Below are 13,671 nucleotides of genomic sequence, written 5' to 3' on the forward strand. Positions count from 1 at the left end.
TCTGTGCCGCACAGTGCATTGTACATCTCTCCTCCTCCTCCTCCGTGTCCGAGACCTCGGTCCGGGGTCCATTGCAAAATCTAATTGTGAAATTATTTAATGAGGGATCTGTAACCGCTGACCGCCCGACACAGCACACGTTCCACTTCCGCCAACAATGGCATCTCATCGGTTGAGCAAACAAATCAATCATCTGAATGAACGAAAAATGAGTTTTGCACAAGAGACACAGAATGAAAGTGCTAAATGGTGATTTTATTAAAGTCCTGGTCCATTTTTAGGTTAATATTAACAGCAACAGACGTGGACAATAAAAATATATAAATTAACATGCGGCCCTGTTGGGGGGGGGGGAGATGTTACAGAGAAGAATGCTGATTATTATTAATGCACAAACACTGAATTGAAACGTCTCAGAAGACGGATATAATGAAAGCCGAGCGAAGTTTCTTGAATCGTCTGTCTGGCCGATAGACGAGTGTTGACATGTAGCACAACAGCCGCACACAATTCAGAGGGAAGAGACGTGACCTTGAACCCAAAACTCAGGTTTGGTTGTGAGCGGACGAGAGAGATTTCCAATACTGTTATACCCACTGGGTGGTTAGCGACCAGCCGAGGGTGGCCGATGTTCAGGACAGACTCGAGTGTAAATGACGCTTTACTAAAAAAGGCCAGACTTCTGCCAGAAACTCAACGGTCCGAGGTTCCAGCACGTCCCACCTTACTAGGTTCAGGCATTGAATTAGCCCAGACAACATGTCGCAAAGGGGGAGAAACTGTCCCCAGCCCCCGCCAGGAGGAGAACATTACATTGCTTGTTTTTTTTTACACACAAAAAGATTAATTTTCTCTTCCCTCCCGGAAACAAAATACAATTTATTTGCAGCCTGTGAAACCAGCATTTGCAACAAAGGTCACTTCCTGAAGCAGTTTTACACAGTTACCAGCACCTCACACACCCAGGGTTCAGCTGTTTTACTGATCAGCGATTTCTAGGGTTGGGGTTTGTGGTCACTGACATGAAGCAACGACTGGGGGGGGGGGGGGGGTCGACACCGCGAGTCTCCGGTGGAAAAGCAACATAAAGCGTCGCTTAACAAAACAGAAAATCTCCCCACTTTCGCGATCGCCCCCGACAAACACACAGACACTCGTCACAAGATTCAGGGAAAACATCAGGAATTTGAGATAATTGAGGTTTTCCCAACACTGTGTAACTGAAGACTGGCCGACTCCAGCTGCTCGTAAACACTACGTAAACACAGGCTGTATGCAAAACACTGACATCCTGTTTCACTTGCGCACCTGGACGTGTGGTCGGTCGGTCACTCGCAGCCTCTCTCAGCCCCTCGCCGCGGAGGGGGAGGGGAGAGTTTGCTCAGCTTATTGTAGACAGTTTAAGAGACGCGACTGTGTCTCTGGAGCAGGAACTCCAGGTCAGGGTAGAGTCAATAGGAGTGCGGGCGGCGAGAGTTGTTGAGAGTCCTGGTTTGTGGCTGACGGCGGTGATGGTGGGGCCCGGCTGGGCACAGCTACCCGGTGCGGCTCAGGTGGACGAGGACGAGGACAGGTCCTGTTCACTGCAGGAGCTTTGCTGACGCTCCACCACCCGCTGCCGCTTGCACTGAATGATCCTGGGCCTGATGTCGCCTCGGGTCTCGAAGAAGGTGACGAGGAGGGGCTCGGTCAGCACCGAGGCCAGGATCTGCTGCAGGGAAACGGCCCAGTCACCGGGGGCCGGCCGGGGGCAGCCCACCAGCACCGTGTCCTCGCCAATGTCCTCGCACCGCAGCGAGCCTGCACTCACCATGGAGTAGGAGGACAGCGAGGTGTCATCCCTCAGCTCCTCGTCAGAACTCGGCAGCCCCTCCCCCGCGGGGCTCAGCTCCACTGCCGGGGATCGGGGGGCCGAGATCCCGGCGTTCCCATTGCCGGGGTTCCCGGGGCTCCCGTTCCCAGTGTTGCCATTCCCATTGCCCCTCCCCGGGGGCCGGCTGACCTGTTTGCCGGCCTCTCCAATCCGCAGCAGGAGGGAGGCCACGGTCCCGATGGCCTGGTACAGCCCCCCCTCCTCGGGGTCCTCACTGAACAGGTTGTACAGAGTTTTACACAACTCGATAAACTGCTCCTGGGCACAGAGGAGACCAGTGTTAGCCCCCCCCCACACAGACACACACGCCCCAAACACCCCCAAACACCCCGCCACACCCCCCCCACCATACACACAAAGCATTAGCCCCACACACAAACACCCTCCCCCACTCACACCTTTACCCCCACACAAACACACAGTGTTAGCCCCAACTGCTCACCCCCTCCCACACCCACAGTCACCACACGCCCCCCCAGCCTGCAGTCTGTCCCTCCCCCGGTACAATAGTAGACACGACGCTACTGGAACAGGAACCTGGTTCATCTTGGGCAGCTCCTGGGCGGTTTCCCTCTTGTCCTGTCGTTCCCCAACCGACAGCCTCGGAGCAGCTCCCAGCCCGTCTTCAACAGGGAGAGAGGACGGTCAGTGGTCAGTGAGGTCAGTGACACAGGCAGTGTGGGGCGCAGTTTTGGGGGGGGTGGGGGGGCGGTCAGTGTGGGGTGGCAGTGCTCAGTGTGGTTAGTGCCAGGCTCCACAGTCGGGGGGCAGTTACCGCTCACAGTGTGGGCACCGGCCACGGAGGTGATGAGCAAAGTGCCCGAGCCTCAGTGACTCAACCAGTGAGCTCTGGGGATACCGAGCCAAGCGGAGCCCATGTGAGGATGAGACTCACTATCCACCCCCCCACCCCCACCCCGCATCCACCACCCCCCTTCCCGCCCCCACCGCTGGAGTCCAGGACCTTTAATCTGCCTCTCGCTGCTGGCTCCCTCTTCGGCTCTCGCTTTGCTGGCCAGGCCGCCTGCGGCAGTTCCTAAAACGGTAACGGAGAAACGTGAGCAAAGCTGCAGCCACCGTGATCCAACGGGGAGAGCGAAAGACAGCGACAGAACGAAGAGCACAAACACAGCACCACAGACACAGACAGACAACAACAAAAACAAGATTACATTTGTATAGCGCCTTTCACGTCGGGAGGACGTCCCAAGACAGTCAGAGATAGAGAGACAGACATTGACAGACACCGACAGACAGTCAAAGACAGAGAAACAGACACAGACATTCAGAGACACACACAAACACGACACCGACAGACACAGACAGACAGTCAGAGAGACACAGACAGAGACAGTCAGAGACAGACACATAACCAACCACACACCTGAGCAGGCAGCGGGCAGGAAATCCAGGTCAGGAAAGAGACATGAAGCTAAAGAGTGAAAGAGAAACTGCAGATAAAGACAGCCCAGAGCAGGACAGACAGACAGGGTCACAGCTCAGCCCAGTCAATGTGGAGCCTTTCCAGGGCACCCACACCTTGTCATCCACAACTCCCGTTACCCAGTAAACACCCCATTGTGTTCCCCCCCCCACCCCCACCCCCACAGAAGCTTTCATTACCATGCGGTGGGGAGTGCCGCTATGTACTGACTGTACAGCTGTGTGTGTGTGTGTACGGACTGTACAGGTGTGTGTGTGTGTGTACTCACCGTACAGTTCCTCGTCAGCCTGGGTGAAATACTGAGTAGCGTCCACCGCAGATTCCTCCTCCGGCCACAATGCTGTGGGATACACAACATCAGGGATCAGCCCCGGCACCGCTCACGCTGACTCACACTGGGGATGGGGGCGGGGGGAGAGGGGTGGGTGGGGGTTCACTATCGGGGACGTACCTGGAGGCAGGTGCAGTTTGTACAATAACTTTAGCTTCTCAATGAGATCACCATGGTACATCCCACCTGTAACACAACACACGCCAGTCACACGCGGGCCCGGTCACACACGCGGGCCCGGTCACACACGCGGGGCCCGGTCACACACACGCGGGCCCGGTCACACACACGCGGGCCCGGTCACACACGGAGACGGAATGCTGGAGTGGGAGACACCATCACGTACTCAGGCCGATCACAAACTCCTTGAAGCTAATGAGCGAGTCGCTGTTGTGGTCGAGGAGGCGGAACATGCGAGCGGCGAGGACGTGGGAGTGGGGGCCGCAAGCCCAGGGGGCCAGCGCCGCGAACAGCTGGCAGAACTGATCGGCGTCGATGCGATATTGCTCCAGGTAGGACTGGCTCAGGTCGTGGCGATCAGCCGCACTGCTGTTCCCTCCCCAGTAACAGCTGGTCAGGTGCTTGGCCTGGACACAAGGAGAGCAGCTTCACTCACAGCACCGTCACTCCGTCGCAAAGACATTCCCGCTCCCCCGGCATTCCCGCTGCCCCGGCATTCCCGCTGCCCCGGCACTCCCGCTGCCCCGGCACTCCCTCTGCCCCGGCATTCCCGCTGCCCCGGCACTCCCGCTGCCCCGGCACTCCCGCTGCCCCGGCATTCCCGCTGCCCCGGCACTCCCGCTGCCCCGGCACTCCCTCTGCCCCGGCATTCCCGCTGCCCCGGCACTACTTCTGCCCCGGCACTCCCAGAGCCCCTTACACCGTGACAGACCTTGAACAGCAGGTACAGATCCTCCAGGTCTTCCACACTGAACGCTGTGTCCGTCAGGATCGCTCGCACCTGGAGACAATCAGGACAGCAACAGTCAGGAGAACGCCAGCGGCACATGCACACAAACACACACACACATGGCACCCCCAGCGTCAGCTCCCTGGCACAGGGGGGAGGGAGGGAGGGAGCAGGGCCGCTGTATGATAAGACAGTGTGTGGGAGACACACACTCACCACACTCCTCTTGGCCGAGTCCTCCAGACTCTGGATGACCTTCAGTCTCTGATTGAATCTCATCTGCTCGATCGCCTCCGCCCGGATTGTCCCAAACTTCTACAGAGAAAGAGAGAGAGAGAGGAGCGCAGACAGTGAGAGAGAGAGAGAGAGACAGAGCGCGGGTGCTAAACATTACTACAGGGAGCCAACATGGGGCACAGGCACAGGGACACAGGCAAGTCATCCCAGCCCAGGGTGAGGAGGCAGGGGATTAAGGGGGGAGGGGAGGGGGAGGGAAGGAAGGAGCAAAGGAGGTGGGGGGGGGGGAGAGAGAGGGGCTGCCCTTACTCACTTCGTACGATGAGTTAATCAGCTCAAAGATGTCAATCTGTGGTGGGGGGAGCTCTCTGTCGCTGGCCGGAGGCTGGAGGTGTGAGGTCGAAGGTGATGAATTGCGTTTGATGCAAACACTGTCCAAGTATCTGGTCAGACAGGGAGACACCGTCACTACACACTGTGACACGCAGGCAACAACGACAATACATTACATTTGTATAGCGCCTTTCATGTCAGGAGGGTGTCCGAGGCGCTGACACACACATACCCACACACACAGACAGACACACAGACACACACACACACAGAGACAGACACACAGACACACACAGAGAGACACAGACACACACACAGACAGACGCACAGACACACACACGAGAAAATAAATCGTTATCAAAAGCTGAATGTGTAATCAGCAACGTCTCTGGGAGGATCCATCTTAAAAATTCCTCCCCAAACTCTAGCTCATCACCCAGTACCTTCGCCTGGGATTGGGATCGGGAGCTAGGGCAGGAATGGGATCGGAATCGGGAAGCCTGGCACATGTCCCAGTCGTGGCCGGTTCAGCTCTGCTCTGTTACCTGCCCAGCACAGTCATGGCCTCTCCTTCATCGGCACAGTTGAGCAGTTGTTCTTGGTTCGCCTCGAGTACGGCCAGTGACACCTGGAAGATCAGTTTGATGCCGTGATAGAAGAAACAGTCGATGAGCAGCACAGCACTGGGGAACGGCATCACACTGAGGAACAGCGTGAGAAACCAGGACAGTGAGATGGTGCTGATTACCCCCAGCTCCTGCATCCACTCGTACAGCAAAGGCAGGTGCTCTCTCGTCAACTCCTCAAACACTCCCTGGTCAACCAGCGCCCCTACAGGGGCCAGAAAGTCAGTGTCCCGCTCGCCCAGCTCCAAACCCAGCCCCATCCGCAAACCCAACCTCAACCCCAATCCTAACCCCAACGCCATCCCCAAACCAAAACCCAGCCCCATCCCTAAACCCAACCCTAATCCCAGCCCCAACTCCAACCCCAAACCCAACCCCAAACCCAACCCTAATCCCAGCTCCAACCCCAGTCCAATCCCGAAACCCAACCCTAACCCCAGCCCCAACCCCAGCCCCAGCCCCAGCTCCAACCCTAACCCCAGCTCCAACCCTAACCCCAACTCCAGCTCCAACCCCAGGCCCAACCCCAGCTCCAACCCAGAACGAGCCCTAACCCCAGGCCCAACTCCAGCCCCAATCTCAGCTCTAACCCCAGCCTTGCCCAGCGACTCCTCAAACACTTCTTGGTCAACCAGTGCCTCTACATGGGGCAGACAATCAGCCCAGCCCCCAGTCCCCTACACCATTCCCTACTCAGGCCCCGGTCCCAGCTCCTGGGTGAGTTACTCACCAACCACTCTGGTGTTGTAGTAATCGGGCAGCATCCGCTCACATAGCGCTACCAACAGCCAAAACGCCTCCTCCTCATTACAGTACAGCAGCAGCACCGAGGTCACGATGTTCATAGCCTGTCACACACACCCACACACACATAGGGTAACAGGGTCAGAACCCCAGCTCAGAGCGAGAGAGACAGAGAGAGTGAGAGAGAGTGAGAGAGTGAGAGAGACAGACAGGCAGGCAGGCAGGCAGGCAGGCAGGCAGGCAGACAGACAGGGCAGCAGAGAGGGCTGAAGACGGTGAGGATGTTGGGGTACAGACCTGACAATAGCCGATGTTGGGGTTGTGGAAGGCGTACGCGGTGAGGACGCGACGCAGGGCGGCGATACCCGTCTCTGTCTGAAAAGCCGGGTGCTCGGGCATGGAGCGATGCAGGTCCCTCTCGATCTCCTCGGTGGCCAGGCTGCTCCTGCCCAGTGACCTCGCCAACAGCTCAGCATAGTAACCTGGCTCCGTCACCATCTCGTTCAGCGCTCCTGAGGCACAGAGACAGTCAGCTCCTAACAAACAGTCAGCATCTAACCCAGCCACGCACACAGCCCTGAGGGGAGGTGGGGAAGACAAGGAACTCGAGAGTGTTTTCAAAAAAAATTTACGTAGAAAACTGTGTCACTGTCCCTGTGTTACTGTTACTGTCCCTGTGTCACTGTCCCTGTGTGAATGTCCCTGTGTCACTCTGTTACCTGAGAAGAGCAGCCAGAGCTCTCCGCGCAGGCTCTCAGGCAGACCCCTGAGCACCAGTTCCTGGGTCTTGGGCGTGCGGTACATACACACCCCCCGGCCAAACTCCACAAAGTGAATGTTCCACAATTCCTCCTTCATCTTCTCCTTCACCTGCAGCAACAGGACATCAAGTACTCTGTAATCTGCACACACACACACACCCACCCCAGCGCACGCACACCCACCCCAGCGCACGCACACCCACCCCAGCGCACGCACACCCACCCCAGCACACGCACACCCACCCCAGCACACGCACATCCACCCCAGCACACGCACATCAACCCCAGCGCGCACCACACACCCACCCTAGCGCACAGACACACACACCCCGGCGCACACACACACACCCCAGCGCACACACGCACATACACAACCACTTCATCTTCTCCTTCACCTGCAGCGAGGGCGAGGGGACATGAATTACTCTGTAATCGTCAGCTCCTCACTGGTCTCCCCACACACACACACACACACACACATAAACATCACTTCCAGCGCACGCACCTACACAACCCCCTCAGTGTGCACGAACACCCACATGCACCCCAATGCACCCCTACCATGGCGGGCCCCAGCTCTCCGGAAGCAGGGCTGGGGAAGATGGCCCTCAGAGCGTGGGTGGCTGTGGGAATGCTCTCGCTGCAGTAGATGAACGGCTCGCTGGTGGTCCCACCCCGCGGGTTGGGGGTCGAGGGGCTTCCCGAGTCCCCTTCCCCCCGGCCAGCGGAAATCTGCAACAGAGAAACAGCACGTAAACTCACAGTGCCCGCGCCCCCACCCCACACCTCTCAGACACATGAGCTGGAACGTGATCCAGAGCCAGAGCCATACCTGGGCCTCGGTGCTGTTGGGGCGACACAGCCAGGGCTTCCCGCTGGAGCGTCCCCACGATGGTGTGCGCTGGAGAAAGTCAGAGATTTTCTGCACCAGGAAGTCTCTCTCCCTCAGGCTGGCGAAAAGGAAAGTCATCTTGCTGCTGGTGCTGATGGACAAGGGGCTGGGTAGCACGCTGGAACTGTCTGCCTTCTCCACAATCGTCACCTGATTGGGGGAGAAACCAGGCCAGGCGTCAAGGCCACTGCCCTCTGAGTACAACACTCTACACAATGCGTCGCCCTTGCACGGCTCACAGGGGGAAACCACAGAACAGCACAACACGCACATATCTCCACAGACGCCTAATCCTGTCCTACACCAGCCCTGGGGTCAGACTGTCCCAGCACGGCAGTGTCTGGAGAAACAAAAATAATCCAAGGCTCATCACACACTCTTCACTAACTCATTCAGTCTCATTAGCTCAACGCAGTTGAACTCCTCCTTCCCTCGCTCTTCCCATCCTACTCCTCTTTACAGCATCCTCTCTCCCTCAGTCTTCCTTTCCTCTTACAGTGCGGCAATCTTCCGTCCCTTCCCATCCTCCTCCTCCCCACAGGCTTGGTGTCATCACCACCTCCTGCTGGTGTCTGTGGTGATGGCCAACCCTGAGCACCAGCCTCTCGCCTGGTTTTTCAGGGACAGGAAGGGGTGACTCACATCACGCAGGGGGATGATCAGATTGCAGGCGTCCTCCTCTTTGCTGGCAAAGCAAATGTAATTGTTGGAAACGAACATCTGTCCCGCGATGTGCATTTTCCCGAAGGGAAGCCACAGGGTGCATTCCGTGTGCCCGTCTAGGCGCTCAGCCTTCGGGAGGCGGAAAGTGGATCGATATTGCTCATTCTTAGCCCTGGCATCCAGGTCCCTGCAGGTCAGAGAAACAGTGAACAAGAATCACAGAGTGTGAGTAAGAGAGTGAGAGAGTGAGTGAGAGAGACAGACTGAGAGAGCGAGAAAGAGAACGCGAGAGAGGGAATGAGAGAGAGTGAGCAAGAGAAAGAGAGTGCGGGAGCAAGAGAGGTGATAGAGAGACAGACAAATAAGGAGAGAGGAAACAATACCGAGAGGGGAGACACAATGACACTGATACAGACCGTTTGAGTGTGGAGCTGTGTTTGAGGGGCTTGGGGGCTTTGGGCAGGCTGGGGTCCTGGGCGAAGCTCTCATTGTCCAGGAGCTGCCTCATGGCGATGGTGGCCAGCTGCTCCATCAGTTTGAAGGTCTCATTGATGTTGAGGAACATGGAGAGGTAATGCTCGCTATCCCTGGTGCTGAGCCTCACACACTCGGGGAACAGCAGTGTCTCGTTCTTCTCTAGCTGCGTAACATCCACCCAGCGAATCACCAGCTTCACTGTAACGAGAACATAGAAACAGGAGGAGGCCATTCAAAGCTTATTCCGCTATTCTATAAGATCATGACTGATCTGTACCTCAACTCCGATTAACCGTCCTTGCTCCATATCCCTTGATACCCTGACCCTGATCGCTCCACCTCAGGGTTGACAATGTGAATGGATCCAGCATTAACATCAACGACAGAGGCACCGAGTCACACAGTCACAGCCACACAGCAACACAGCCACATGTTGCTGATAAACACAAGCCCTGATACGATTCAGTTGGATTTTTTACAAAATGAACATAACTTTATTATTGGGGAAGAGAGAGAGACACGAGAGCCCAGTGCAATGATCACCTGTTTACACGTTACCTCACAACGGTGTAACATTGAGCTACACACTGCACGGGCCGCTGTGGATATGTGATGGTTGCACTGCAGTGTCGCTCAGGGCTAAGGCGGATTTATGGCACAGAATGGAACTCACTTTATGTCAATAAAAATCCCAAGGTCGACCCGTTCAGCAGCAGGTGAGCGAGGCTCCACTCTCAGGTGTACAGAGGTGCTGGTGTCTGGATAGAGACCGGAAGCAGCAACCCTGGCTGATTTCTTCCTCCTACAGCAAAGGTGGTGTCGAGGCCACTAATAGCCCGACAACAACAAATTACATTTGTATAGCGCCTTTCAGGTCCATGTATAACCTGTTGGCTGATCACTGACCTTCCTTTCCCAGCAGGAAGGAGTAGAAGCAGAGGTGGTTGACGCTGAGGTAGAGCCATCCTTGCCGAGGGACACGGCCTTTCCAGTAGCTGCAGGAATAATGGTTCACCAGCTTCTCCACCTCCGGCATCCCGAATAGCTTCCTCATCTTCAGCTCCGCCTCCTTGAACTTCCCACAATCTTCGTCCTCCTTCGCCTCCTTGTTCTTGTTCTCCTCAGCAATTATACCCTGGGTGGGGAGAGCAGAGCAGTCAGCTCCCTCACCATAGACACACAGAAAAAAGGGCCAGCGTGGCAGCTCCACCGCCTGATAGACAGACACCCAGCCATATCCCCCCCACAGTCACACAGACAACACCCCGCCACCAGTTGCCTCTCTCTCTCTCTCTCTCTCTTACCTGGACTTTCCCCTTCACAAACGTGGTCACATCCTCCTCATTGTCGAAGACGGACAGTGTTTGCAGGAGGTTTTTCTCCAGCCATTCCCAGTGCCGTGTGATCTCCTTCCTGGAGGTGCCTTAAGGTTGGACAACAGACAGAGGGATCATTTACATCTCTGGGGATCTGTACTCTCCGCTCTGCCTATTCTAGATCTTTCTATGCCCGTTACAAGTAAAGGCTTACAGCAGCTGAAGGTATAGAATCCTTCACAACCGAATGAGCTCCATGGGTGGGAGGCTTGAGTGGGGTCTCCTGTGGCCGATCAGCTCAGAGGAGATGGACCATGTCAACCGATTGTCATATCAGCTGTCACCCAGATACTCGCTCTCTTTAAACACGTCCCCCGGAGACGCCTCCCCCCGCTGCTCACCTCTCCCCCAACCCCAGTGCTCACCCCCACTCGGGTGTTACCCCCCTCCCCCCACTCCGCCCCCCCCACCCCAGTGCTCACCGCCTGCGATGTTCCAGTAAATCTGAGATTCCTGCGTCTGATGGAGGATCCGGTAAGGAGCAATCCGTGCGCTCAAGTCCAGCACCACATCAAGCGTTCCCACCAGCAGCCCTGACCGGCCACGGAGAGAGACACACACACAGTCAGGGGAATCTGAACTTTGACCCCACCGTCAACACAATACACATTTACATTTGCACAACGCCTTTCACGTCGGGAGAACATTACAAATCACTTAACAGCACTGTATTTCACATCAATTACTACCTACCCTCGACCAACCCGCCCGCTCCCTCCGCTTAGCGGGCTCCGGTCTGCCCATGTCCCCTGACCCACCCACTCCACCATTGGCGGAAGAGCCTTCAGCCATTCTGCCCCCAATCTCTGAAATTCCATCCCCCAATCACTCTGCCTCGGCCCCTCCTTAGCCTCCTTCAAGTCCTGCCTCAAAACCCTCTTCCCCTCCCTTCTCCCCCCCTGACCCCAGCTCAGGTCTGAAACGCTGACACTGTTCAGCGCCTTGGGATGTCCTCCCGACGTGAAAGGCGCTATACAAATGTAATCTTGTTGTTGTTGTTGTTGTATGAGGCTCCCGAGGGGCCCCCGAGCTGGGGTTAGGGGATTGTAGAAGATGACCGAGAGTGTGGTCAAAGAGGTTGGTCTTGAGATAGACTTTGAACGAGGTAAGGGAGCAGGCGAGCGATTCGGAGGGATTCCAGAATGGAGTTGCAGAAAGTGGGGAAAGAGAGACCAGGGCGGTGGGGGGGGGGGGGGGGGGCACGGTGCGGTTATCAGCAAGATGAACCTCAGTATATCCGGCTCAAACATACACATTGATTTGCTCGAAAACTCATGCCGTGTGTGTGTGTGTAAGGAATGGCTAATTTTAATTATTTGTATTGAACGCAGTAACACATTAACCGGATGTAAAAAGACACCAAGAACCACAAAACAGTCATCACCACCTCACTGTCATCAGCCGAACAGACTCCATTCTGGGCACTACTGTAACTCCCTCCGATCAATGGTGGTGGGCAGAGACAAGAGAGACACACACACAGACATAGACAAACACACATGTTCCCACACAGAGGCAGAGAGACAGTCAGGCACACACACACCCACACAGCGAGGCACACACACACCCACACAGCGAGGCACACACACACCCACACAGAGAGGCAGACACACACCCACACAGAGAGGCAGACACACACCCACAGAGAGGCAGACACACCACACAGAGAGGCAGACACACACCCACACAGAGAGGCAGACACACACCCACACACACCCACAGAGAGGCAGACACACACCCACACAGAGAGGCAGACACACACCCACACAGAGAGGCAGACACACACTCACAGACACAGAGAGGCAGACACACACCCACACAGAGAGGCAGACACACACCCACACAGAGAGGCAGACACACACTCACAGACACAGAGAGGCAGACACACACTCACACACCCAAACACACACTCCCACACACACAAGTCTGATATCCACAACGTTTCACATGGAAAAGCCGAGTTAGTGCGGTTGAGACGTTACTGTTTTCGTGGCAGAAATTCCTTTCATTGAGTGACCGATAACAACAACAACAACAACATCATTGTGCATTGCGCCCCTCACGCAGAATCGCGTCTCAGACACACAGAGCAAAACAACTGTGTGTGGGGGGGGGGGGGGGGAGAGGGGGAGAGAGAGGGGGGGAGGGGGGGAGAGGGGGAGAGAGAGGGGGGGAGAGGGGGGGAGAGGGGGGGAGAGAGAGGGGGGAGAGGGGGGGAGAGAGAGAGGGGGGAGAGAGAGGGGGAGAGAGAGGGGCGGGAGGGGGGAGAGAGGGGGGAGAGAGAGGGGGGGGGGAGGGGGGAGAGGAGGGGGGAGGAGGGGGGAGAGGGGGGAGAGGGGGAGAGAGAGGGGGGGAGGGGGGGAGAGAGAGGGGGGGAGAGGGGGAGAGAGGGGGGGAGAGAGTTGGGGAGGGGGGGAGAGAGGGGGAGAGAGGGGGGAGAGAGAGAGTTGGGGAGGGGGGGAGAGAGGGAGGGAAAGAGAGAGGGGGAGACAGCGCGGCTCAGTCACAATGTAGCGCCTTTGCTACAGTTTGTTGGTTACACTGTTACACTGTTTCTCGGTGTTACACTGTTACAGTTTCCCGGTGTGACGGTGTTACACTGTTTCCCGGTGTGACGGTGTCCCGCGGCTACAGTTGGGCCCCGGACCCGCCGCCTCTCACCGCTGAGGCCGCCGCCGCGACCGTGTCCTTTCCGCCGCTGCAGCACAAAGAAGGGGTTCGCTCTCTCCGTCACCCACAGCGCGTTCGCCAACAGCACCTCCTCGGGAATCAGCCACATGGCGGCGGCGCCTCACCGCCCACTCGGGGCCGGGGGTCGGGGCCGGGGGTCGGGGTCGGGGCTGGAGCTCGGGGCCGGGGGTCGGGGTCGGGGCCCCGGACTCTCGCTGTCCTGGAGCCGCAGTCACCGCGCGCTGCGCAAACCCGAGCCCCGGCACAGGGCGGGGCCACGGTCACATGCCGGTGTGTGTGTGTGTGACAGTGTGTGACACAGAGCGTGTGACAG

The 13,671-nt window shown here is 57.0% G+C and overlaps 1 protein-coding gene across 2 annotated transcripts; it reads right to left on the bottom strand.

Annotated features, from left to right (window-relative positions):
* Positions 1 to 234: 234 nt before the first annotated feature.
* Positions 235 to 13,464, bottom strand: LOC103188249 (TBC1 domain family member 9B). Of its 2 annotated transcripts, XM_042339945.1 has the most exons (22): positions 13,329 to 13,464; positions 11,090 to 11,200; positions 10,596 to 10,714; positions 10,198 to 10,426; positions 9,231 to 9,489; positions 8,794 to 9,001; positions 8,092 to 8,301; positions 7,821 to 7,991; positions 7,218 to 7,368; positions 6,796 to 7,010; positions 6,485 to 6,602; positions 5,674 to 5,959; positions 5,109 to 5,238; positions 4,775 to 4,873; positions 4,541 to 4,609; positions 3,995 to 4,235; positions 3,769 to 3,834; positions 3,586 to 3,657; positions 3,258 to 3,305; positions 2,838 to 2,909; positions 2,411 to 2,496; positions 235 to 2,131 (listed from the first exon to the last, which is right to left on the bottom strand). In XM_042339945.1, the coding sequence occupies exons 1-22, from the start codon at positions 13,444 to 13,446 to the stop codon at positions 1,550 to 1,552; spliced, it is 3,660 nt and encodes a 1,219-aa protein (XP_042195879.1). In that variant the 5' UTR covers positions 13,447 to 13,464; the 3' UTR covers positions 235 to 1,549. The 2 variants fall into 2 exon arrangements, with proteins under 2 accessions (XP_042195879.1, XP_042195880.1); XM_042339946.1 differs by lacking the exon at positions 3,258 to 3,305.
* Positions 13,465 to 13,671: the final 207 nt, after the last annotated feature.

Source organism: Callorhinchus milii, unplaced genomic scaffold, assembly GCF_018977255.1.
Source record: "Callorhinchus milii isolate IMCB2004 unplaced genomic scaffold, IMCB_Cmil_1.0 Scaffold13, whole genome shotgun sequence".
NCBI lineage: Eukaryota > Metazoa > Chordata > Chondrichthyes > Chimaeriformes > Callorhinchidae > Callorhinchus > Callorhinchus milii.